At 38.7% G+C, this 26,941-nt stretch overlaps 2 protein-coding genes across 5 annotated transcripts; one reads left to right on the top strand and one right to left on the bottom strand.

Annotated features, from left to right (window-relative positions):
* Positions 1-4: 4 nt before the first annotated feature.
* Positions 5-18,069, bottom strand: abraxas2 (abraxas 2, BRISC complex subunit). Of its 2 annotated transcripts, none has more exons than XM_047351186.1 (9): positions 17,924-18,069; positions 11,713-11,803; positions 11,254-11,290; positions 10,844-10,910; positions 10,448-10,638; positions 8,568-8,690; positions 5,297-5,381; positions 5,080-5,197; positions 5-3,841 (listed from the first exon to the last, which is right to left on the bottom strand). In XM_047351186.1, exons 1-9 carry the CDS (start codon positions 17,993-17,995, stop codon positions 3,267-3,269), a joined length of 1,359 nt encoding a protein of 452 aa, XP_047207142.1. In that variant the 5' UTR covers positions 17,996-18,069; the 3' UTR covers positions 5-3,266. The 2 variants fall into 2 exon arrangements, with proteins under 2 accessions (XP_047207142.1, XP_047207144.1); XM_047351188.1 differs by having other exon boundaries at positions 8,568-8,687.
* Positions 17,996-26,941, top strand: eef1akmt2 (EEF1A lysine methyltransferase 2). 3 transcript variants are annotated; one of them, XM_047351191.1, is made up of 6 exons: positions 17,996-18,207; positions 18,632-18,722; positions 20,415-20,529; positions 21,321-21,428; positions 23,867-24,083; positions 26,448-26,941. In XM_047351191.1, exons 1-6 carry the CDS (start codon positions 17,997-17,999, stop codon positions 26,543-26,545), a joined length of 840 nt encoding a protein of 279 aa, XP_047207147.1. In that variant the 5' UTR covers position 17,996; the 3' UTR covers positions 26,546-26,941. The 3 variants fall into 3 exon arrangements, with proteins under 3 accessions (XP_047207147.1, XP_047207145.1, XP_047207146.1); XM_047351189.1 differs by having other exon boundaries at positions 18,034-18,207; positions 18,657-18,722; XM_047351190.1 differs by lacking the exon at positions 18,632-18,722 and having other exon boundaries at positions 18,073-18,207.

Raw genomic sequence — 26,941 nt, 5'->3', positions numbered from 1 at the left:
CACATCACATATGAATGTCTTATTTATTGTCCCTCAGTTTGACCACCTTGTTCTCTATGCTTAACCAAACACGTCTGTGGTCAACGTTCATCATGTACATAAATCCAGATAAAATTCCAGAAGATCTAAGGTGTTTGCACTGGACTTTGTGCTTTAAGGAGGTGATTATGTTACTCAATGGAGGCAAAAGGTCACCCCATACAGTGAGAGTACGCGAGTATACATTTGGATAATGCTGCAACTTGAAAACCTATTAATCTAAACAATGTAGATTCTCACATATGTTAAATCCTCTGTACTAAAGCCCTGCAAGTTTTCACCCCAGCCAAACCCCACCAAACGTTTTCAACGGGTGTTGAGAAGAAAGATTACAAGAGGACCATCTCTGTGAAATGTTGCTCTATACCATCAAATCACTCATCTGAGACAAGGTTTTACAGTACAGTAAGTGCTGTTTATATGTTACCCACTACTGTCTAATATACATTCATTATTCATTTCCTCATTTCAGTATTCCAAGGAAATCACACTCCTCAAAAACTCAGTTATTTGATTTTTCTTTGCACGATTGTTACTCTAGGTCATTATGCAACATTTGAGTGCCAGTTCCTGGTCAGTAATGCACTGGTATTACACATCAGGGCAAGTGAAAGCAAAAAATGACAAACAGTTTATCTAAGAAAAGCCAAGCTTGTTCACAAGACAAAGCCTCTCCCCACCACAAAATACATCTGGTGCAGTGCAAACATGAGTCCATGCTAAATTTAACAATGTCTAGAATTCACCAGTTCATGCAAAGAAGGTGCTCCACAACCCAGGTAACCACCACTCCAGCTGGCGTCATCTGCAAAAGCATTCCTCTGCACGTCAGTCCTTCACGCATCAACTTTTCCTTGCAGGCTTTTCAGTTCATTGGACTTGGCTGCTTTTCCAGTTTCAACAAGTAGGTAACAAACCAAACTCAGGAAGTAGTTTCAGGTAGACAATAGGCATGGGCCAGTTACCTGTATCGAGGTATACCAAAGCAAATATTTTACATTATACCATTCCTAGTTTAGTCTTTCTTAATACGATGCTCAAAAATGTCCCAGACTGGGCTGCAGTTTTCTGTGCCCCAGTGGAGATGAGAGCAACATCTAGCTGCCAGTCAGCTGGCTGAAAAAGAGGCAACAACACATTTCAATCACTTTCAAGACACAAAGTATCTGTAAATATTCCTAGCTGCGATAAACATTCAGAGTGGAAACAGTGCTATCTCAATATTTGCCCGGTCTGTCTTTTTCATTTTTTTGTAAATGTTATCGTACCTTGAGAATTTCATACCTTATACTAAGGTTTAAAAACAGCAAACAAAAAGTCCTTTTAAGGGGAGGCCTGACAACGTACTGAAGTTTTGTTCCGCAGTGTAGGGCATAAAAGAGCTCAGGTCGGCCTCTCCCCAACTTCTTGCTGCGCAGTGGTGGCCAGCTTCCTGAAAGAAGGTTTCCCCTTGCAAAGGACAATTTTCTGTGAAATAACTACATTTACTTAAAAACTGCTACTATATTAAGTGAGTGTTGAGTCATGATTTATTTTGCTTAAGTCTATGTATAAATATCAAAATAACAGAGGTGATCAGGAACGTTATTGTACACGGAACAGTCAACGTGTTGAGATTTTTTTAGTATCAGTACAAATTGTCATTGCTTTTTTGTTTTTTAATAAATAAATTTAGATCGTGCTTTACATTTGTATACTTATACTGGCCCATGCCTATTTGATCGAAAACATTCAGGCAGTGAAGAAAATAGATGCAGTACCTTGAAGTAAAAAACAAAACTGGAAGCCTTTGATGGAAAAGACATAAGATGTTTATCTACTTTCATTGCTCTGCTGAAATCTTGGTTCCAAGTGCAGACACAAAAGCTGTCCTGAGTGGAAGGCACTGTATACTAAAGCAGGGTCTTGATGGTTTAAAAAAAACAAAAACAAATCACATTATCAAGGTCCACACACGAAACGCCGGCCCAAGCAGGTGGGAATACATTAGCGCTGCTGTTAACTATGCAAAGACAAGAAGGCAAGACATTGTTCTCCGTTACTCATGGTTATGATTCACACACTACAGAGACCTTCCATTACAGCTTTAATAGAGACACATCAGTGATAAAGTGTGTTGGAAGTGGTTATAGAAGCCCGGTCAGTAGTATTGAGACAACCAGCATGGTAAAAAATGAAGGTAGCAGCCAGGTTTTTATATGAAACAAAAAACAGACAGATGCAACTTTTAATAGTAGCTCTCTGTGTTGCAGAGTAAAGCTAAGCTGTAGCTAGTAAAGCTACAGTACACCGTGCTTGCCCCATGAACCCTGTACAATGCAAAAGAAAAGAAAAGAATGGTAAGTCTTAATCGGCTCTAGGTGTTTAAAAGGGACAACTGGCACAAAATGTCAGCATTGATAAAGCAAAACAGAGAAGAAATTTTAAGTTTTCAGTGCAGCAAAGCACATACAAATAATCCTAGAAACAAGACACCAATAATCCCAATCAAATTAGAGCAACTGTTAATGTGACATATTATATATATATATCTATATATATATATATATAAATAAATTAAAACGGTTATAAAGCACCCATAGTGGAAGTGGCAGAGTAAATTTGTCTTGTAATCTATTCATTTAAACAGGGGCAACTGTTTTGATTTAAATCATTAGACACTGTGGAAGACAGAGTCCAATAAGTCAGTAATCAATTGCCTTTGTTTAAAATTGTTTAAGGGCAGTAGAAAAAAATGTCCCTTTTTACTTTCTTAAAGGGATAGCTTGAAAGGAAAAAAATAAGAACAAAAAATAAGTTGTGCAAGAAGTAATGCAAGAAACAGCGCTTCAAATTGGTGATGCAAATGCAACACAAAAAGATGCAGAAAACAAACATAATCAGAGTGTAGGGCTCTTTTATCAAAAGCAAGTTTGCCAACCAGCTGGCTAATTGCTTTGTTTAATCCACATCTGACTCGGAACTCAGACAGGTCCACATTTAAGTACCTTAAACGGCCTCAAAAATATAAAAACAGACAAGTTTTACCCAAGTGAGACATATTTGCAAAGCCTTGCAAGGATTCCCCAAAAATGTTGAATTACAGGGTGGGAAATCACCTGGCATGTCTTTCTCTTTCAGGACTGGCACTTCTTTTGTCTACATTTGCTTATCTTTGATTGCTTCAGATGCCCACCTTTAAAAGGTGTGTCGCTTATTCGTGTCCTTCACACATCCTATGGTCGTTTCTATGTCATTGGTGAGCCACGGGCGTCCCCTTCAGGGCTGAGGGAGGCTGGTCGGCCTTGAGCTAAAACGCGGACTGAGACCAGAGGCAAATGAGATCCTTCACTCACTAAGTTCTCATATTCACTACTGTCCTCGTCGGCATCGTCTTCATCATCGTCTTCATCATCGTCATCGTCTTCCTGCCCAGCAGCTTGTCTGTCTAAAGAATCGGAGCTTGATCCATCACCGTTGCCAAGGTACGGGGTACTGGGAGTGCTAACAGGACTCAAACTGGCCCCAAAGCCCATGCTTGGCCTGAGGCCGAGTCCCAGGTCCGTCTGCACAGGGACCAGTGTTGGGTGCCCTGGTGAGCCCACAGCTTGGGGCCGAGGCAACAGAGCAGCACTGGTTGGTGGGGAAGAGGAGGAGAGCAGATTGTCATCTTGGGATAAGAGGTCAGTATAGGATGGGGGGTTTGGTGAGGTACTGGGTCGCTCTGGGGCAGAGGGAGCATCAAACGTTATTCTGGAAAGAGGGGAAGCCTGGCAGGGTTCTGTGTTCTCTTCACATAGGGAATGGGATTCCTCACGGAGCCCTTTCCAACAAACAGAGACAAAGTTATTACACTTTTAATTTTGTGAGGAATATTGCATATAAAATCATTCACTGGTAAGGTATATAAATTATTGTTAAAGACATTTTAACTATTTAAGTTTTGTTATCATATATTGTGCCTTGCAAACGTTTTCAGACTCCCTGACCAACAAAAAAGGAGCACATAATTCATAATGAAGTGAAAGGAAAGCATTTGCCCATTCTTCTTTGCAAAATAAAGCTCCGTCTGATATGATGGAGAGCATCTGTGAGGATTAAGTTTCAAGTCAAATGGACAAATTGATTAGGTCTGAACTTTGACTAGGTCATTTAACACATAAATGTGCTTTGAGCTTAACTATCAGTCTTAAGTCTTTTACAGCCTAAAACAGGTTTTCTACCAGGATTGACCTATAATTAGCTCTATCCATCTACTCATCAATTCTGACCAGTCTCCCCGTCCCTGGTAAGGAAGAGCATTCCCATGGTATGATGCTGCCACCACCATGTTTCACCACAGGGATGGTATGTTCGTGGTGATGTAGAGTTGTGCAAAAAAATATATACATTTTGTATTTAAGATGAAAAACGTTCTTTGTTGTTAAATATGGTCTATCCCGTTTAACTTCACCTGGTACAAATCCTGTAAAAAAAAAAATCTCTTATTAAGCACCTTTTAATCTAAAACAAATTTGACAAAATAATCAACTATCAAAATAAATTGTCACAGCCCTAGTAGACAGTGTAAAACATCAAAGCCCTATTGCCCCCCCTTCAAGGCTAGAGTGAAAACTATATAACTGTATATCCAATTAAAAGCCACATATAGTGTGGTTCTTCAGCTGGGCTAAAAATAGTTTGAACGGGAATGAGGTTCGTCGGTGAGGTACAAACGGCTCGCATACATGCTTCCCTAGCTTGACCTGTAAGTAGCCTACAACCTTCTCCGTGACCCGTCTGCTGTGTTCCTCAGTGTTCATGATGCTGTTTGTTCACTAATGCTTTCCAAGAAACCTCTGAGGTCTTCACAGAACAGCTGGATTTGACCAGATAAATAAACTACACAGAAGTGGATTAGATTTAATCATTCATTGACTTCTGGAGGCCATTTGTTGCAATGGACTTTATGTCGGTGTATCAGAGTATTAAAAACATTTAATTTCAAGGGGTATGAAAACTTATACAAGGCACCGTATCTAATGTATTGGAACAAGTGTTGAATCCAAAGGAGATACATACGTCTTTCAAGCTCAGCAGTCATGCGCTTCCTGAGAGCAATCTGTTGTTTAAGTTTGTTCACCTCGTCTTGATGTTTTTCTCTCACACGTTCGCTTTGCTCTACCTCTCCACAAACAGCCTAAGGATAAGAAAAACAACGTGAAAACCCCATTTACTGACCAAACAATTTGACTTTTTGTAGTAGGCAAAGATCCAACATGTTGACCATGCAGCTCACCTGGACTTTATCCTGCAGTGCACTGTAGACTTGGAATATTGTTCGGATATCCTTCATTACACCATCTTTGTCAAAGAACTCAGCCCTGAGGACATAAAATAAAAATCAAACCTTTTGAATGTCTTTGGTGGTAAAATGATTACAAAGTACAAACTTAATGACTTCTTTAAAAAAACAAAACTTTAACCAAAGCTACGTCCAAGACATTACGACGTCTGTCAAAACTGTGAAAGATTTGCGCTGCAAGCTGAGCGGTGATATTTGGATAGAAAGGCCTAACTAAATCCAAACAGTCTGATCGAAGCTCATCTGCAGCAGAGACAGTGGATCTAAATTTAGACACAAAGACAGAAGCCAACGCATGTGCTGGCCGTCACATACCAGCCTTCCCCTGGGAAAGCCAGACGCGTGCACTCACATTAGGGTTGTCAAAAAAAGTTGATATTACTCAATGCTAAAATATATGAATTCAAATAATAATTTACATTAATATTGATGCCAGTCAGCCCCTGTGTCCACTCCAGTAGTTACACAACTTTGCATGGCTGTAGGCTGACACGCGCTGATCTCTCTCAGCTGAACACATGAACAATGGCTTTAACTCTGGGATGCAGCTGTTACCAGGCTCAGACTAACTTCATATTGTTTAATGTGCTAATATTATTGGCTGCTGCAGAGCATGAACATTCAGCTGCATTTTATCTTCATGTTTAGAGTGAAGAGCACACCACTGCACCAAGGTGGCGCAGTTACACTTATATTCCCTTCTTTGTCATTATGCAGTTAAGTCCAAAATTATTAATATCCTTGGCAGGTTTACATTTAAAGTTACAATGGAAAGTCATTTATTGTCACAGCAGCAAAACAATATTTCCTATAATTGCTGACCAGTTTTGGCATGTCTCCATTAGTATTTTTGATCTCTGAGATTGGAGGCTTTCTTGCCATCACCCTAATCTTTAGCTCCCTCCACAGATTCTCTATTAGAGTCAAGCAGGACTCGGACCCGGAAAAGTTCATATTACTTCCAGTCAGAAGAAACGTACTAAAATTAAAAGATTAACAAGTTTTTTTTTCCATAAACTATAACTACTAAGATCAAATTCCTTTGGTTCTGTTGTTGGACCACCAGAAAGTCGCTGACTCCAAAACGAAGGAGCCAACACACCTCCTAATTATTTTGGTGACTCAAATACAAATGAAATAGCTACAAGGCATTCGTGTGCATCTCATTAAAGCACCAGCTACTTACATTCATATTTATCCCAATATTTTTGGCATTACTAATAATGGTGATAAACTTTGCCATATCTGTTGATTTGATGTAAAAGAAGTCAATTAATAGAGAGAAGCATTAATTTACATTAAAAAAACAGTGTGATTTTTCTTCCAAATAAAATCTGAATTTGCCTCCTCTTGTAGCCTTTTTGAAATACACTGCTCAAAAAAAACAAAGGGAACACTTTAACAACACAATATAACTCCAAGTAAATGAAACTTCTGTGAAATCAAACTGTCCACTTAGGAAGCAACACTGATTGACGATCAGTTTCACATCCTGTTGTTCAAATGAAATAGACAACAGGGGGAAATCTTTGGTGATTAGCAAGAAACACTCAATAAAGGAGTGGTTCTGCAGGTTCTGCAGGTGGGGACCACAGACCACTTCTCAGTACCTATGCTTTCTGGCTGATGTTTTGAACACTTTTGAATGTTGGTGCTGCTTTCACACTCGTGGTAGCATGAGACGGACTCTACAACCCACACAAGTGGCTCAGGTAGTGCAGCTCATCCAGGATGGCACATCAATGCGAGCTGTGGCAAGAAGGTTTGCTGTGTCTGTCAGCGTAGTGTCCAGAGCCTGGAGGCGCTACCAGGAGACAGGCCAGTACACCAGGAGACGTGGAGGACGCTTGGCATTTGCCAGAGAACACCAGGATTGGCAAATTCACCACTGGCGCCCTGTGCTCTTCACATGAAAGCAGGTTAACACTGAGCACATGTGACAGACGTGACAGAGTCTGGAGACACCGTGGAGAGCGATCTGCTGCCTGACCATCCTTCAGCATGACCGGTTTGGCAGTAGGTCAGTAATGGTGTAGGGTGGCATTTCTTTGGAGGGGCGCACGGCCCTCCATGTGTTCGCCAAAGGTAGCCTGACTGCCATTAGGTATCGAGATGAGATCCTCAGACCCCTTGTGAGACCATATGCTGGTTCGGTTGGCCCTGGGTTCCTCCTAATGCAGGACAATGTTAGACCTCATGTGACTGGAGTGTGTCAGCAGTTCCTGCAAGATGAAGACATTGAAGCTATGGACTGGACCGCCCGTTCCCCAGACCTGAATCCGATTGAGCACATCTGGGACATCATGTCTCGCTCCATCCACCAACGTCACGTAGCACCACAGACTGTCCAGGAGTTGGCGGATGCTGTAGTCCAGGTCTTGGAGGAGATCCCTCAGGAGACCATCCACCATCTCATCAGGAGCATGCCCAGGCATTGTAGGGAGGTCATACAGGAACGTGGAGGTCACACACAATACTGAGCCTCATTTTGACTTGTTTTAAGGACATTACAACAAAGTTGGATCAGCCTCTAGTGTGTTTTTCCACTTTAATTTTGTGTGTGACTCCAAATCCAGGCCTCCATTGGTTAATAAATTTGATTTCCATTGATGATTTTTGTCTGATTTTGTTGTCAGCTCATTCAACTTTGTACAGAACAAAGTATTCAATGTGAATATTTCATTCATTCAGATCTGGGACGTGTTATTTGAGTGTTGCCTTTATTTTTTTAAGCAGTGTATATTGCTAATATACTAATAAGAATAATAATGCTGTAAAAAACATGATTTGTTAGTTCAGTCTTGTTGCAATAAATAAGTATAAAAGTTTTTTTTTTTCATTCCTAATAATTTGTCAGTTTTGGTCTGGTTTCTTTAGTACTGAAATTAAGTTTGAATTGTACAAAGGTGACAACATTAAAACAAAACAACGTTTTGCTGGTCAGGGTAATAGAACTCATTTAGAAACCCAGGTTGAAATCAGATCTGAACCTCGAGTTGACCAGAGGAGTGTTTCTGAAGCTTTTACTGATGCGGCCAAGATGACAGTCGCATCTTATTCTGTTCCCAAAGTGAACCTGTAGAACCCTATCAGCTGCAAACAGACGGCTGCAGCATTTCGACGTATATCAGGAGACAAGCGTGACCGACTGAACTCTGTTAGTAGTGGCATGGAAATAGCACTAAAATAGGAGCCATAGACTTACCCATGCTCTTTGATGACCTTGGCATAGCTGTGTGAGGTGTTAGGTACTGTGGAGAGTTTGTATTCCTGCTGGCTTGTGTTGCCAAGATTTGGGATCGTGAGTGTAATCCTCTGATTGTACCTACTGAGAGGAAATGACCAGTAAGTTCCAGAAAAGAAAACCTTTTCAAACCAAAACATCTGAACAGCACATTTTTATAAGCCTGAAATAACAACTTTGTTGCTATAATCCACATATTTTACTATTGAGGTGCAGGTTTTGTGTTCAGGTATGCCGATTATTAAACTCAGAATCTTAAGATCAGTGTCCTGTCTCAACTTAGAATCCTAGTGGGTTAAAAATGGGAGATCGTCGATTGAGCCACTAACCTGTTTGGTGCCAAACTGACGCTAACCTTAAGCCCTTCTATGCCAATATTCCCGTTAGCAGACCTCAAACAGAGACGCTGTTCCAGCTTTTATTTTTCAAACACTCTAAACCAGATTCCTCAGAATATTTAATGATTCCTTTTCCCTAAATTTCCAGTGCATAGAACTAATACAGGTAGCATATTATCCTGGAGACAGCTAAAGTTTCTAATATTGACATAGATAAATAATAATAATTGTTTACGGCGTTATATTAATCATTTTTTTGCAAATGGTTGAAATTAAAAAAAGGTAATAGATGTTCTAGGGTAGCTTCATGTGGAGTAGAAACATGTCATATGAACAGCTAAAGAAAATGTGTAATTTCGGACCTAAACAAAACAAACACCTATGCATTTTAAAGGTCTAGATACATAATGAAGCACAGAAAACCCAAAAGGAACTAAAATCAGCTCTCCAGGAAAAATATCATGATTTATCACCCAGTGCCTCCCTTTTTTCTGTGGGTTAAGAGAATGTTAAAAAAGGCCTTTCAAAAAGAGCAAAAAGCTGAAAGGGAAATGGAAAAATTTGTCTAAGCGCACAGTGATGGTTTCAAACAGGAATGCACACATAATGTTGCAAGCAGAAGTTTATCTGCTCTGAACAACACATAGGATTTGCATGCAGACAGATGCAAACACATTTTTGACACCCCTCGTAAGGATGTGTAAATCCCATTTCTTTAATGCAGTAACATAACCTGCTTTCAACAGTATGTACAGCACAGTACTTTTTCTACTCTTATAACATTTAATAGGTTAGAGCATACAGACAGCAGGACTGCTGACCATTCCTCTTTGTAGAATCTCTGGATATTTCAAACAGTTCTTTACAACTTGAATCCCAACAAGGTTCTCAGGGCCTTTGGAAAAGAAACCGACCCACAGCATCACAGATCCTCTACCGTTCTTAACAGAAGGGCATGAAGTGCTTGTCCACATATGTCGCTCGCTCTCTGGTTCCAACAGCATAGTGTGAGCATAGCCTAGCTGTCAAAGGCTACCAGAAATATTAGCATACATCCCACAGAAACAGAAAGTTATGGATTACATATTAGAAATTCCCAGGGACTCTAAACACCGGAAGGGAGGAAAGTATATATAATAAAAAAAGCCTTTATAAACATTTTAATTAAAAAGATTTTTAGGGGTACCAGTGAAAACACGTGTTTTTTTTTCCTAACACTGTCTTCACTTGATAAATACACTCAAGTGAAGGTATGCTACTGCAATACAAGGTGAATTTATTTATTTAAATTTCCAGAGTGGCCAATATATTTGTCTGTGTCACCATGCACTCCAAAAGTAGAGGATGAAATTTGAAGAAGTATAGTTTAAATCTGAAGAACTACAAATCCTTTAAACAGAAGAAATCTGGCAAAAGACAGAAACATTTCACTAGACATGTACTGTGGCTAAAGAATCAGATGATCCGACAACATTTGGAAGAGATAATGTGGTTCTGTATCACCTTTGGTTTGGTCTGAAGAGCACATACTCCATTGCGTGTGTGGAGCTGTTGGCAGTAGAGATGAAGCTGAAAAGAAGGAAGACGAGGTCGGGCACACCGAGCAACCGGGTGAGCTGTTTATGGATGATCTGTTCTCTGAACGACATCTGCTGCTGCGTGTTCCTCCGAAACCGGTACCAACCAATGACGTTCTACACAGTTGCAGATGTAGGTTTGAGAAACAATTACATTTTATTTAGAGACTTAAAATACTGTGCAGAAAAATTTCACACACCCAGATTGTAATAATTTTTTTATGATATATTAAAAAAAGAATAAAAAGAAAACAAATCTTATTTATAGTTTTCACATAAAGGTGAGAAGAGTATCTGAACATGGAACAACGAAAGAACTTACTTTTCGCCTATCTTTAAGAATGCTGTTGAGATTTTCCCAACTGACTTTACCCGCGTAGTCATAAAAGCTGATGAGGGAAAAAAGGCAGTTCAAATACATTCATCAGGTTCATGCTCTTCTTCTGCCACAGGCCTCCAATGACATCTAGTCTTGTCAGAGGGAGTCACCTACTGTCCATTGTCAAATTAAAATCACAAGGTAACCAAGACAAATAAAATGTCACAATATTACCAAGAAATATCCGCCCAACGATCAGACAGTTTTGCATGCACAAAAGCAGGTTTTCTTTAAATAATCCCAGACAAAATAGCTGCAGATCATTATTAACATGAAAATCTGCACGTTGCCAGCTACACAAGTAGAAGCATATGAACAACAGAAGTTTGAGGGCAAAAAAGGTCATTGCTTACCTAAACAACTGTGCACAAGGGTCATGGTTATGAATTTCTAGAGGGGAATGAACAATGACATGTGTTTTACTTACAAATAACATATATACTTTTTTAAAGCATTATGCAAATGTAAAACTGAGTGGAGAACCACAACGACTGCAGACTAAACGTTTTAAAGCAACCGTTTAACTGGACATGTTTGCAAAAACGTAAATGATAAAAAAGACAACATTTCTGTAAGGAATAGCTTTGACTGAGTAGATGCAGAACACCAGAACCTTGACATTGAAATGTGGGTAAATGGAAATATGCCAAGAATAAAAATTTCTTGCACCCTGGTGCTCTTGTTCATGTTGAAATTTCATCATGAAAAAACATTCTAATTTGTGACCCGGTGACTGTGTTTTCAGGAATGTTGACTAGCTTACATCAGTTGACATCCATATTAATAAGCTGTTTTAACTGACTAGTGCTTACCTACAACCTGCAGCACCTCCAAACTGCTAATTTGTGCATCACTGATGCTGATGGTCTCCTCCTGCCTCACATCCCCCAATAGGAAGCCTTCCTGGAGAACAAAATACATTTTCAGAACGTGTACTGGGCGCACAAATATTGAGTTCACAAAGGTGATTGATCAAGGTTTTTCAATGCAAACACAAACACATAAGCTATATTACCATGATTCATGTTGCTGTTAAATTGGACTATTTTTGGGAATCTTTACTTTTTCACCTCCGTTCATGTGTCTATTGTTTAAGCAGAGAGGAAAATGCCTCCAGCTGCTTGCCTGCGGGTACTAGAGGCTGACATTTTTTCGGGATTCCCACAGGAATCCCGCGGGACGGGAAACAGCATCAGTAAAGATCACGTGATTGGGACGGTACAGGATAAAAAATGATCGGGAGCAGACGGGATCGGGAGCTAACCAATAGGAGGGAGAATAAACTAGGATCAATTGTCTTTGGAAATGTAAAACTGTTCACCAGTGATTAAGGGACACTTGTAAGGCAGATTCTGGATTAAATCAGCCCTGCATCTCTTCATTCATCAAACCAAAAGTACCATCATGTGTCAAGTCTCATCTGACCAACAAAATTGCTGCATGTGCAGTAAAGATTTAAGAGCCTTTGCCACCGTAGAGGGGAAAGGTACGGAAGCCCGCGAGGGGACATGGAGGAATTTCTTTTTTTTTTTTTTTTTTTTTGCGTCCCCACGCAATACTTTTGCGTTCGGCATTTTGGAGCAACAGCACAGATGACAAACTGCTCATAAAACAAACAGCACTGATATGGCATTGATATGGATTATTTGTCATATGTCAGGTTAACATGCAGTAAACAATGCGATGAAATACTTAGGATAAGAAAAACCGTTCAAATCACGATAAAAACAAAAGCACTAATGGCGTACAAAAAAAAGTACACATCATGCAGCAGTAATAGGCAAACAAAGTGTCACAGATGTTGTTTCGTGCAGTATTATTGTCCAGTAGTTTGTTTGACAGCTTGTGGATAAAAACTGTCTTTTAGTCTGATTTGAAGATAATTTTATTTAAGGCCGATTTCAAAATAAAACTCAATAAATCTCAAAACGAGTGTAGTGTTTGTTTCATTTTTGCAGTTATCTGGTTTGGAAACTATCCCACAAAGTATTGCGAAATAACGCAAAGACTATTGCGTGAGAACGCAAAAAGAGAAAAAATCCCCCCTTGTCCCCTCGCGGGCTCCGTATAGAAAGGCTTCATCAAGGGAAGATATTAAATAAATATGTTGTGAAATAGAAAAAAATTGAATGTACCAATAAATGTACAATTTATTTGATACATCATTAAATATTAAGTGTACCACTAATTACACCATTACTAATTACTAAATTATTCAGTGGCACATTTAATTGCATAATAGTCCATTTCATGATATAATGGTACATTTATTGTTTCTAATGTATTAAATAAATAAATGGTACCTTTAATTTAATGGAACAATTAATGTTACATTTCTTTCATGTTACATTTACTTCACTTATGGGACATTCACAACATTTATTTATTTAATGATGATTTTATTGTATTAATTTTGTCCAGTTTGACCCTCCATTCTTGATGCCTGTATAGGAGATCATGTCAGAATTTAAATCAGGTGTTCTGGAGCAGACAAACATCTAAAACTTGCAGAGAAGGGGTCCCTGAAGACCAGGGCTGTGAACCATTGAGGTAGTTTCTAAATTATGAAGGTAATGCCTTTTTGTCCTTTTGTTCACCAAGTACAGTTCTCTGACTAGGTGCATTTTTCTTTTGTTTCAGCAACTTGAAACATAAAAGTGATGTCATTGTTCAAAGGAAACAATCACTTAATAAATTAGTAAAATACAACTAGGTACATTTTGTTTATTCAACTAAGATAGGCATGGTCTGTTTCCTTGTTTGATATTTTATTATTTCTTCATTATTTTTCTTTTTACTTTAACTGGCCTTTACTACAACTAAAAACAGGGACCTAACTGGTCCTTCAAACAAAGAAATTGCCAAAAGACTAAATGAAGAAAACAAAAATGGGAGTGGCACAGGAGTGGGAGTCATTCAAAATGGGAGTGGGAGTCAATTTACCAGGAGTGGGATGGGACAGGATTTTTTTCGTTATGCTGGCCTGGGACTGGGATGGGACAAGACATTTTTCTGTGGGAGCGGGATGGGAGAGGAGAGAAAATCCACTCCCGTGTCACCCTCTAGCGGGTACTTCCCCTTAAGACTGTTTTGAAACAAAAAAACAAATTATGTCAAAACCAAAAAGTCAAACCACAGCCATGGGCAGACTTTTGTTTGACCTAAATACACAGAAGACCAAAATGTTTGGAGATGATGACCTAACATTAAATGTCCAAAAAAGGATTCAAAAGTACAATAAAGCTTACCTAATATGGCCTGCACTTTAACAGCGTGCAGAAATACTGACTACATGACATTATATTTAAACACTATAAACTATTTATGACAATTATTTGGATGTCCAAAACTGAAAATAGCTGCAGTATATATATCAACTAATGAATGATGGAAATCCAATCAGGTAACTACAGAAGTCTCATTCAGATTTCTCCTTCTTATATAAAGCCATCAGGGTCTTCTTTCCTTTCTTCTGCATACAAATACATACAGAGGCTTGCAAAAGCATTCTTATCAGTTAAACTCTTCCACATTTTGCTGTACTATTGAATTTTATTTTTACGAAAAAAGCAGTGTTGTGCATTTGTTTTCACCCCCTTTTTAAGTCTGATGCCCCAAAATAAAGTACAGGTCAAGTAATTTCCTTTATAATTCTCCCTAAATATCGAATGTGCCTCTGTGCGTAGTTTAATCACCAGATCAGTGGTATAGCTGCTTAAAGCAAGGATAGGTGATATGACTACATGCCAAGCTTTGAACACCTCATAGTGCTCTGTTTAATACTTCAGAATCAGAATCAGCTTTATTGCCAAGTTCGTACATACAAACAAGAAGTTTGACTCCGGTACACTTTGCTCTTTGGTTTGTTTTTGTATTACAGAATATACATATTTACAATGTACAATATACACATATATAATAAAAAGGTGCATTTGCAACATCTGTATGCTGTTGTTTTGTACTCTATTAAATGTTCATCAGAGAAACAGCCTGGGGGAAGAAACTGTCTCTGTGGCGGCTGGTTTTAGCGAACAGTGCTCTGTAGCGGTGGCCTGAAGGTAAAGCTCTAAACAGTTTATGTGCAGGGTGTGTGGGGTCTGCAGAGATTTTAGCAGCTTTTTTCCTGACCCTAGACCTGTATAAGTCCTGGATGGAGGGAAGGTCAGCCCTGATTATTCTCTCTGCAAACCTGATTATTCGTTGCAGTCTGGACCTGTCCTGTTTTGTGGATGAGCCAAACCACACTGAGATGGATGAAGACAGGACAGACTGAATGATGGCAGTGTAGAAGATGACCAGCAGCTCCTCTGGAAGGTTGAACTTCCTGAGTTGCTTCAGGAAGTACAGTCTCTGCTGGGCCTTCTTTCAAACAGTGTCTATGTGTGAAGACCATCTCAGGTCCTCAGAGATGGTGGTTCCTAAGAACCTGAAGTGATCCACGGCCGATACAGTGTTGTTGAGGATGGTGAGGAGGGTGTATTGGGGTGGTGTTCTCCGAAAGTCCACCACCATTTCCACAGTCTTGAGTGGGTTGAGTTCCAGGTAGTTCTGACAACACCAGTGTACCAGCCGATCCACCTGCTGTCTGTATGCAGACTCATCACCGTCCTGGATCAGTCCAATGACAATGGTGTCATCTGCAGACTTCAGGGGTTTCACAGACGGGTCCGATGAGGTGCAGTCATTTGTGTACAGGGAGAAGAGGAGTGGGGATAGAACACACCCCTGGGGGGCACCAGTACTTATTGATCTGGATCGGGAGAAGATGCTCCCCAGTCTCACCTCCTGCTCTCGGTCCATCAGGAAGCTGTTGATCCACTGACAGGTGGAGGCTGGGACGTTGAGATGGGTGAGCTTCTGGTGGAGGATGTCTGGTATGATGGTGTTGAAGGCCGAGCTGAAGTCTACAAACAGGATCCTGGCGTATGTCCCTGGGTGGTCGAGGTGTTGCAGGATGAAGTGTAGACCTAAGTTCATAGCATCATCTACCGAACTGTTTGCTCGGTAAGCAAATTGCAGGGGGTCCAGCCGGGGGACCTGTGATGTCTTTCAGGTGCTTCAACACCAGCCACTCAAAGGATTTCATGAAAATGAAAATGAAGAGTATGGCACAACTGCAGACCTACCAAACATGTCTACCTGACCAAGAGGCTGTGGTGTCTGGCTTGAGCAAAAGTCACTCTGCAGCGCTGACCTGAAGGTAAAAGACTAAACAATTTTGTGGGAAAACAATGTCGGATCATCTGCTGAGTAGCTGTCTTTTTTTTTTTTTAGCTTCATGCTGTTGCTTTTAGCCACCCTGATCTAATTACTTGGGTAAAATTGTGTTGAAGCACACAGAGGGCTTTCAAAACCCTGGGTAAAAACGTAATGTCCTTGCAATGGAAAAGGGTCTCTGGTTAATTATCTTTGTATGTGTGAAATAGAACTTTTTTGCCTTCATCCAAAACACTATATGTGGTAAAAACCTAGATAGCACACAACTTTGATCACACCCCACTGTGAAAGATGGGGGTAACATCATCATGTTGTGGGGATGCTTTTTCTACAGCAGAGACAGAGAAGCTGATCAGTGTTGATGTGTGGAGCTAAATACAGGACGATATAACAACATTTTTCAGAGGCTGCAAAAACACAACAACTTTAGACTAGGGCAGAGGTTTACCTTCCATCATGAGAACAATCCTAGGCACACAGCCAAAACAACTATGTAATTGTTTATATCTAAACTAAATCATTCAAACATATGAATTTCCTTGTCAAAGTTTGGCCCTAAAACCAATTTAGAATATTTGGCAAGACCTGATGTTCACCAAAACACTCTATCCAATCTGACACAGTTTGAGCTATTCTCCATAGAAGAATAGGAAAAACATTTATGTCTGTAGATATGCAAAACTATCAGAGACATACCCCCAAAACACCTGCAGCTGTAATTGCAGCACAAGTTTGTGGTTTTAATGCAATAAAGCCCAAGGGGAATGAATACTTTAAGGCATTGTGAGTGATAAGAGGCCAGGATAGAATTTAAGACCTAACAGTTCCAGTAATTCATTTGGTGAGGCATGAATACATTTGCCTTCAAAAACATGAGAACAATAATTTTCTGAGGCTTGCAAGCTGGTACTGTTTACTCTTTTAAACTGTATTAATGCTACTTGAACTTTAGTTCAGTTGTATAATTTCCTTTATCTGCACAGAAATGTTCAGCCAGGAATGTAGTTAAACCTGTACCTTGCCTTGCAGGAACTAACCGCCTACCTTGGCCGACATGTCTCGATGATGTAAACACAACAGCTGACATAAGCCGCGCTAACATTATCATTAACGTCAAAAGTTTCTTTTACGTCTATTTTATACACAGTGTACCCCAGCCTTTGACTTTCGATAACAACTCACTTAAATCAATAAATTACAGAAAACAGAGCGACATCTTAAAAAAAAACAAAAAACAAGTGCAACAGCCATTAGCGAACAGGCTAGCAAGCTAATCTAGCTCTGCTAAAAAGATACAAGAAAACGTGACTTGTTACTTCAGTTTTTCGCCACCCGTGGTTAACATTTAACTGTGTTGCCCTTTACAAAACACTCACTCCGTTTTTAAATGATTTAAGAGCGACGTGCAGACAGATATTATCTATACCGATACACGGAAGTGAGTTGACTTTGGCTATCATGCTAAGCAGCTAACTACTGGATATTTCCTGGAAATCAAATTTTCCCAATATAAGTATAAGTACCAGGGTTTACACACACAATAACCTAAATTTGATTATATGAATTCACATTATTTCCCGCTAATGGAGTACATTAGATCGTTTGAATTTTGACTATCCTGTCTTCATGTTTCCCTAAGTACAGTCTAACCAGAGCATACAAGCCGGTAGATAGACGGAACCAGGATGACACTGGAAAATAATACAGACTAAAGGTATCAATAAACCATAATAAATGTCAACGAACTACACAGACCTACGTGATCACTAAACTGCGGTCCTTAGAGAACATTTTCCGACTACTTACATGATCCGAGTTGCTGTTGGCGCTGTGATAGCACACAGAACTAAAAGTGTAGCCTGAAATGGATGCCGCCATGATGGAAACATCCCTATCAATCCCAGTGCCCCCTACGGTTGCGGACACGCTCCTTTGTCTTGTGGGAAATGTAGGCAGTGACTGCTTTGAAACCTCAGCAGCATGGCAGATGCCAGAGAGGGCTCACGTGGTTGTGAAAACCGCACGGATTCAGAGGAAGATAAATGCTCCGATAATGATTTTGAATCGTCTAAACTCGGGACCAAAGAATAGTAAGTAACGATTGTTGTAATGTTAGCGCGAAGCTTGATATTGACGGCTCTATGTGTCAGTTAGCAGATAGCTACATGTTTTTGGTTTCGAGAACTGCCTGTGTCTGTCACCTAGTTGTTTTGGAGATTGTATTCATTGGGTGACTACTATTCTGCAACCTTTTCTTAATTATTTTAATAGTTTTAGCATAGCTTATTAAGCGAAAATACATAATATAGTTTTTAGTTCTTAGGCCAGGAGGGCTCGACGTAAGCCTTTTTAATGCAGAGCATTGCAGGAAGAGCATCTGTGTTTTAGTTGAATATCACTGTGAATAAATATGCTGATATGCTGCTTATTGATTATCTTGCGTAGGGTGTGCGTTTTTTCTGTGAAGTTTTTCTAATGCAACAGTTTGTCTTCCGTGTTGTATTTGCAACACAGTTTCAATGGTTGCCTTATTGTGCAGTTGGGAGGAAGCCTACCAAAAAGAACTAGAGACGTTTAAAGACATTGGAGACGTTGGCGAAATATGGTAGGAAGAAGTGTTTTTGTTTGTTTGTTCTTGTTGATGATTACTTCCTAGCAAAATGCCGTTTGCCTTTTTCGACCTTCTCAGGAAATTTGATGTTTTGAACGTTTTTTCTTGTATTTAAATAGAGTAACACATGTTTGTAATTTGGATCTTTAATAGAAGAAAAGACCCATGTTTTTTAAACTGTGATTCAAGGGACACCAATGGGGCGTACATGGGCATCCCTTATTGGCGGTACAAGGTGAATATAAAATGATTAACTGTGAAAAAGAACAGCTAAATAGATGAGTCCCTCAGCCACATTTATCTTTGCTTCATCAGAAACTCCTCAAAAGTGGAAAGCAGTTAAAAAAGTAAGAGCTACCTTGTCTGAATTGAAGTGGGTATGTACCAGTTCCCTCTGAGGTTGGATCTGGGAATGAGATCAAAGCAAACATAACTGTATTCCAGTTCTGAATTGGAAACCAGTTAGATTTGCTAATTGACATGTTCTGTGACCAGGCAAGCTGCTATGAGCAAAAATAGTTAATGTCAATTGAATTAACGTGTACTATACTAAAGGAACAGGTTTAATAAAGAAGGTTGTATTGTTGATATAATGAACAGTTGAAACCAGAATTTTACGTACATTGCATAAAAAGAGTCAACCTTTTATTTTCCTCATCGGACTGAACTTTCTCTGTTTTTAGGTCTGTAAGGATTACTGAATTGCTTTTTTATTTGCTTAATGTCAGAATAATGAGAACGTTTTTCTGTTAATTTTCAAAATAATTTTCTTCAAAATCAGACGTTTCTTTACACTACGGTTACTTTCAAACAATCTGGGAAAGGCCAGATGATGATGTTATGTCTTCTTAACCTTCTGAAAGGTCAATTAACATGTCATCATTTGATGCGTCTTACCCTATTATAGCTTTAAGATAATCCAAATTCAGGAAAAGTCTTTATATAGAAGTCAGCCATATTGGTTTTTAGCTTTTCAAATTCCAACTTAAGACATATCTACTGAGTTTACCAACTTGTAACTTGAAACCTTTTGAGCAAAAAATGGCTCACATACATGTTTGTGTCCATCCCAGAACAAAGCAAAAGATCTTGTGAATGTGCTGTCTGATGTAAATCTAGGTATGCACAATATATCTGCATTACCATCAGTATCAGACATATCAGTCCCTTAAGTAAAACGTTTATTTCCATGTTGTTGCTGTTGGTGTACAGTATGTGTTTCTGAATGGGGAGGGGAGGGGGCTGGGCATGTGGTATTTGTTTGTGCATGTAATAGTGATGCAGTGCAGGATTTTAAGGTGTTTAGCAGGAGCAGAGAAGCGTGTCAATGGTGTGTTTTTTTTTACTGTGATGAAAAGGAAACATTATATCATTTATTGACCGTAACAGTAGTATTTATATCAAATATCAATGTCTGCCCAAAGTTTCATACCAGTGCACCCTAACTTAAATCGTATCCTTCAACTAATAAAGTATTGGAACTTGGAAAACGTTTTCATTGATGTAGTATACTGCCCTTAACTCTTTCACATGTTTACCTTTACACAGTAGCTTTGGAATCAATTATTCGTACATGCGCTCTGACAGTTTTACCTAAATATCTTTGGTTTTCAAAATCTACAACAATGCTCATAGATAGATTTACCAACAGTTTCTACCATATATATTTATTTTATTTTTTTTAAGGTTTGGTGAGGAAAGCATGAGCCGTGTCCTGCGATGGATGGACAAAGCTAAGATCCCTGAGGATGCTGGCATTCTTGACATTGGGACTGGAAATGGGGCCTTCTTGGTTGAACTGGTGTGAGCAAAGTGAAAATAAACGTTACTCTTTAATTTGAATAGAAACGCCATTTAAGTCTTTAACCCCACAATGTGTCATTCTGATTAGAAACCTCATAAACCTTTTGGAAGGTTTCCTTGAAAATCTGCTGTAATAATTAAATATGTTGCTAATACACATTCTCCACATCAAAATGCAACATGCATGTAAAAAAATGTTAAAGGTTAGTTTTAAAATGACAAAAAAATTATAAGAGTTATCTTAGTGTACCATATGTTATTATACTGCATGTAAAACATGTTTTTTGTTAGTATATTTACATGATAGCAAACGTGTCATTATGATACAAAATAATTGAGAAAACCACACAATGTTTATTTTATTCATTCATTTATTTTTACTTTTTGTTTTCCCAAAAGTATCCAATAAAATGTTACAATTTAAATCTGAAATCTGAACTTTCTATCAGTTACCTATTAAATTAGGCTTTAAATGGCTTAAAAGGTTCACTTTGCAAAAAAGAAATCATAAACATTTTACCTTAGCGTATACTTTGTGTTAGAAAGTGCTATTTGAGCTGTTTTCAGCAGAGGCACACAGTGCAGCTACCTTCCACATCCACTGAAATCGAAACCTTAACAAGTCTCAGCAATTTGAACAATGGATGCACTTAATAAAGAAATTGCACTAAAAGTAAACCAAGTGCTTTAAGTAGTCTGAGCGTTTTCATAAGATATCCTTGCAGAAAACAAATGCTTGTGATTTCTTGCTAGCATTAATCTTCATTTATTTGTTGTTTTTTTTTTCAGGCAAAACATGGGTACAGGAACCTTACTGCTATAGATTATTCCCCTGCGTCAGTAGAACTGGCCCGAAACATTCTGCAGGCACAGGGCTTGACTGATGTCACTGTAAAGGTGCGCTCAAATTTGTCCTTTAATCCACAGACCTGCGCTTGAAGGAACTTGTGTTCAACAGATGTGAAATTGAACTCTAATATTCATAATTCTGTCTAATTATGAAGTGGCTTCTCTTAGCAAATGTCCTTTTTGGTCAGGGGAGAAAGATACATTTTTATAAGGAAAAGAGAAAAACTAAACATGGACATGAAAAGTAAACTTTTTCCATTCTGTGCTGTGGTTGTTTTTTACCCTTAGAAAGTTTTACAATTGAAATAGCTCTTCTTTTTTTTTTTTACATAGACAAATTTTAATCAGTGGCAAACAAAAGCACCCACAATCCACCAAAAATACCATGTTTGTTTTTACAGATGATAATGTCAGATGAGCTCAAATGCTTTTTGTGTCAGCAGACATGAAAGTTAGCCAACCTTAGCCAACGTTTTCTTTTAGCTGTAAAGAACTTGAACATGTTAGGGTACATAGTGTCACAAACATAACAAAAAATACCAGCACATAGAAAATAAAAATCAAAAGCATCTGCCAGATGGTTTAAAATGAGCTGTGGTTGGACCACCCAGCAAGACCAGCTTAAAATGTAAAAGAAAAAAGATTCTGCATCAACTGAAAGAAAAGGCGGATCATCTGCCTAGGTCACCCCAGAGGAGTGGCAGCCAGCGTGGACACCAAAGTTGTATACAGATGACGGTGGTATTTATTTCTTCAAATAACTTACTGTTTTTTACCAGAATATTAGTGGGGCTAGGTGAAACAGTTTTTCTGTGTGAAATTAAGAAATATCTCATTTGTTTTCCAGCTAAAATTTGTGCACGTCATCCATGTACAGTGCCTCAAAGAAGCATTCATAACCCTTGAACTTATCCACGTTTCTTTTCACAAAGTGTTGCAAGTAAAAGTCAACAGTGTGATGCTCATTAGTATTTAGTTTTGTTGAATCTGTTCCCTCCAAATACAACCCAGTTGCTGTTCCATGAAGGCCTCAAAGGCTTGTTGGAGAACATCAGTAAACAAACAGCCTCATGAAGACCAAAGAACAAAGAAGGCAGGTTGAGAAACATTAATGAGAGAAGTAGTCTCTCATTCACCAGTGGTAACAACGGAGCAGCTGCAGAGATCTGCAGCTCAGGTTGGAGGATCTGTCCACAGGACAAATCTGTTCTTATGTCAAAATGACCCAGTCAAAGTCCAAACATAAATCCAATTGAGAATCTGTGGCAACTGATGTTCACAGAGGCTCTCTTTCCAGTCTGAATGAGCTGGAGCTATTTTGCAGAATGGACATATGTTTCACTCTCTTGATGTGTAAAGCTGGTAGAGCCTTCCCAAAGGGCCCACAGCTATAATTGCAGTTAACAGCGGTTCTACACAGCACTGACTTAGCTATCCTGAGTCTGTACATTGCACTCTTTTCAGATTTTTGTTTAAAAAAAAACTTTTTTTCTCTCATTTTCCTTTCACTTCATTTATATATAAAGTCTAATTTGTGTTTGTACATCACATAAAATCGCATAAAAACATTGAAGCTGTGGTAGTGAAAGTCTTAAAGGGATATGACTGTTTTTGTGGCCCTATATTTAGAATAATTCATGTAGAACTGCAGAGCTTTCAACATAGAGTGACTCTGGGACTCGTAATGTTTGAGAAACCTTTGCTGTATTGGGCATATGGGACAGTTGGATGGCAAGAAAAGGCCTTGAAGGTGATTGAGGTCTTCCTACCTCAAACCAAAATGAACTGGCACGACTGTTCACATTCACCAAAATAAAAACCGCTTATACATGCATGGTGGTCCATAATGTGTAATGAGCAAGGTATCCCTCTCATATGTACACACTCCTGCTACGTCTATGTTCTGCATGAACACAGACGTGAATGTGTGCTCTCTGCCTAGGCAGAAGGGCTGGCTTTAAAGTCAATATTGATCCCCGCTGGATAGGGGAAGCACAGTGGTGTTAGCATGGGAGAGAGGAATGTTGGCATCTCTATCATTTATGCAGTGTTGGAGGTTGCCAAGAGAACCTGAGTATGTTTGCCTTTCATAGGTCAGTTATAGTTGTAAATTAATCTCAAGTCCTTTGACAGTTTGCAGTATTAACACTCTGTTTGAGGATCTTCTCAATATTTTGCATTCTGCTGCAAAAATACAGATTTCTAAGCTTACTCAGCCACTGTTGACATTCCTTCACAAATTTCATATTTTGTGGCACACGGTTTACGATTATGTAGCTGGTAGATTCACACTGGAGGTCTGGTTCTTTGTGCTCTGTCCACAAAAAAGGGTTTCCCTTTTCCCGAGTGGCACTGTTGATTCTTAAGCTTGTGCAAAAGTAGCAGAAATGCGACTTTACTTTCTGCAGCTTCCCAGTTTTGAGCTGTCATTTTCCACTGTGAAGTTGGCTAACAAATCTTTACCTTTAACCTTTTATGTCTTTTAGGAGACTGATTTCTTGAGCTGCAGAGGAGAACTCACAGGTTTTGATGTCTGCATCGACAAAGGAACCTTTGATGCAATTAGTTTAAACCCTGACAACAACAAGGAGTGCAAAAAACTGTATGTTCATACGCTAAAAGATGCTCTCAAAGACAATGGGATCTTTGTCATCACTTCCTGTAATTGGACAAAAGAGCAGCTGCTGGAGAGATTCTGTGAAGGTAAAAGGAAATCAGTTATTTAAAGTGTGAAGATATGTTTATCTGTTGTTGGTTCTTTAAGGGGAGGTTTTGTTTTAATGTATTTACCCTTAAATTTTATGATCCATAGATTTTTTTTCAAAAGTATTCAGACCCATTGAACCTGTTATCACATTATAGTCAGAAACTTTAAGGAATTTTATGTGACAGACCAACACAAAGTATTGCATAATTGTGATTTTAGGAAGACAATTATACATTGTTTAGGATTTGTTACAAATACAAATCTGAAAAGTGTTACGTGTAATTGTATACAGCTTTCACTGAGTCAATATTTTGCTGAAATTGCGATCCAGTTACAGCTGGAAGGGTTTTGGGGTATTTCTGATTCAGCTTCGCACATCTAGAGACAGAAATCATCGCCCGTTCAACTTTGTACAATATATTAGGCTCAGTCAGATTGAATGGAGATCTCAAGTCTCGCCACAGATTCCCAATTGGATTTAGGTCTGAACATTGCCTGTTCCCTTCTAACACATAATTACGCTTTGATCTAAACTATTCTATTGTAGCTCTGACTATATGTTTACAGTCGTTGTCCAGCTGGAAGGTTGATGATTGCCTTGTATTTATCTCCATCCATCTTCCCTGTCCTGGCTGAAGAAAAGCATCCCAGAGCATAATGATGTCAATGCCATGTTTTAAAGCCTGATTGGAGTGTTCATAATGATGTGTAGTGGTAATTGTGCTTCACACATTTTGCATGTGGGTAATAAACTTCAATTTTGGCCTCATCTTCTGAGCAGAGCACCTTCTGCCTTATGTTTACCGTGTCACCTGCATGGCTGGTTGCAAAAACCGTAGCTTTTATGGCTTTCTTCTTGTCACGCTCCTATATAGTTCTCTAACAAACCTCTGAGGTCTTCACAGAAAAGGTCCATTTAGGTTAAATTGCAGAAGTGGACTACATTTACTGACTAGGTGACGACAGTAGGTTGACCTAGATTTTATTTAGGGGAGGCTGAATACAAATGCACTTTTCAGATTTTTATTAAAATGTGACATTTTTACAAAATAGTAAATAATTTATGCATTACTTTCCAGTAAAACAGGTTTGTGGTTGAAGCCAACAAAATATAAAAAAGGTCAAAGAGTATGAATGTATTTTGATAGACAGTGCAGGGTTTCTTTTAGGTCTTTAAAAAAACAGCAAAACAAATCGAACATTTAAACATCACTTTTAGGCCCTAAAATGTCTTAAATAGGCCCTGAATTACAATTGCATGTCTTATTTGTGTTTACTTGGGTCTTAAGTTCAAATAGCTTTGTTTTTTTTTTAAAGTATTAGTTTGTATTTTTTAGTGTGACAAAACTAATAATGATTCAGGCCTGGAAATAGGCCTGTCGGAAGGAATTTATCACTTTTCCTACAACGTTCAACCACAATCTTTTTCCCTTATTCACTACCAAGTCTTTCAGGAGAAGGTATGTTTCACAAAGTTTTGTTTTACAAAACAAGCACTTCAAGTGGTGAAACATTTCTTTTGGCAGTAACAGTTATTGTGTAGGTGTGTGCATAAAAGGCATTAGTTGGTAAGTTCAAAGAAAAAGCAATAGACTTGCCTGCCAGATTGAAGTTATTTAAACTTAGTTAAGTTAGGTTATTGAGTTTAAAAAATATATATAATTCATGTAAGTCTAAAACTTAAGCCATAATGGTCTTAAAGGTTTTACATTTAACACTGGGTAGCCTGCAGAAACCCTGGTGTAGATGTGAAACCCGTAAGCTTTGCTTTTTTCTCATCTTAAAGTGTTTTTTTAAGAGCTAAAATTGCATTTAAATAAAGAACCTCAACTGTATACATTTAGGTGCATGCTGGTTGAGCAGAAAAGAAGCGACACCACTTGACAAACTTTGCTGATCTTCTCAGGGTACATCAGTGTTTTTTTTTCTTTTTTTCAAAGCTGTCCTTCTGGCATGCAGCAGGTTTATATCAAACTGTTTCATTGTCTAACTATCAGCCCAGAAAAAAACACAGACAGTTTCTCCGTCACAATAATTACTTGACAGGTTGTTAAGCTGCAGGGAACAACAGCCTGTACAGTTAGGATTTAGGCAGGCCTCCACTAGCTGTCACTCGTCTCTCTGCAGTCACTCTGGAGAGCCTGCAGGGGGCCAAGCAGCCTTGAAATCTTATCTTTCACACAGACAGCTTGCCTTTACTAGACCCCAGAAGGCTGCACAGATGGTGGACGGATGGTTGTCTCACTTTACTGTCGGCTGGACGTTTTTTTTAGTTAGCTACATGTAGTCTAAAAGGAATGAGTGATTGCTGCTGTTTTGATGGGCATTTCTTAACTTGGCAGTATTCTGTGTTTTTACAGGATTTCAATTTGTGGAGGAGTTGCCTACTCCCAGTTTCCAGTTTGGAGGAAAAACTGGAAATAGTGTGGCAGCACTCATCTTCAAGAGAGTACATTGATTCAGGTTGCACAAGTGAATGTTTTTCTTTTTTTATTTACAATGTATTTTTTTCTGTTTGACACAAGATGTTTTATTCTGATCTTTTGTACAAGACCTGACTATAACATGTTGCACTAAAGCAACTGCACAGTAATTGACTGGGACACAGAGTTTCTGTTGCATTTACTGCACTTGTGTTTTTTAATAACTTTTAGTTTGATTGTTGTATACTAGTGTTTGACTTTAAGCATGCAATATTTTGTTTTAAGTAATAAAAAATAATTTCCGTTATCTTGACTTTTTATGATCCAAGAGAAGACAAGATTTCGTTTTTCAAGCTGGGGTTTTCAACAATCCGTTCACATTTTTGCTGAATAATATTCCTCATTCTAATAAAGCATCATGCAATCCCTAA

This window comes from Girardinichthys multiradiatus, chromosome 22 (assembly GCF_021462225.1).
Source record: "Girardinichthys multiradiatus isolate DD_20200921_A chromosome 22, DD_fGirMul_XY1, whole genome shotgun sequence".
NCBI lineage: Eukaryota > Metazoa > Chordata > Actinopteri > Cyprinodontiformes > Goodeidae > Girardinichthys > Girardinichthys multiradiatus.
Note: the sequence above shows the minus strand (reverse complement) of the source record. Positions and strands in the feature narration are given on the sequence as shown.

What these genes read in the sequence shown, in the direction of transcription:
- abraxas2 (XM_047351186.1), bottom strand. Translation starts at nt 17,995, where the DNA reads ATGGCGGCATCCATTTCAGGCTACACTTTTAGTTCTGTGTGCTATCAC. An exon ending in CCTTGTGCACAGTTGTTTAG is followed by an intron (nt 10,911 to 11,253) that starts GTAAGCAATGAC and finishes TTCCCTCATCAG; the next exon opens with CTTTTATGACTACGCGGGTA. An exon ending in CTCTTCAGACCAAACCAAAG is followed by an intron (nt 8,691 to 10,447) that starts GTGATACAGAAC and finishes ATTTCCTCTCAG; the next exon opens with TAGGTACAATCAGAGGATTA.
- eef1akmt2 (XM_047351191.1), top strand. Translation starts at nt 17,997, where the DNA reads ATGGAAACATCCCTATCAATCCCAGTGCCCCCTACGGTTGCGGACACG. An exon ending in GGGCCTTCTTGGTTGAACTG is followed by an intron (nt 20,530 to 21,320) that starts GTGTGAGCAAAG and finishes TTTTTTTTTCAG; the next exon opens with GCAAAACATGGGTACAGGAA. An exon ending in TGACTGATGTCACTGTAAAG is followed by an intron (nt 21,429 to 23,866) that starts GTGCGCTCAAAT and finishes TATGTCTTTTAG; the next exon opens with GAGACTGATTTCTTGAGCTG.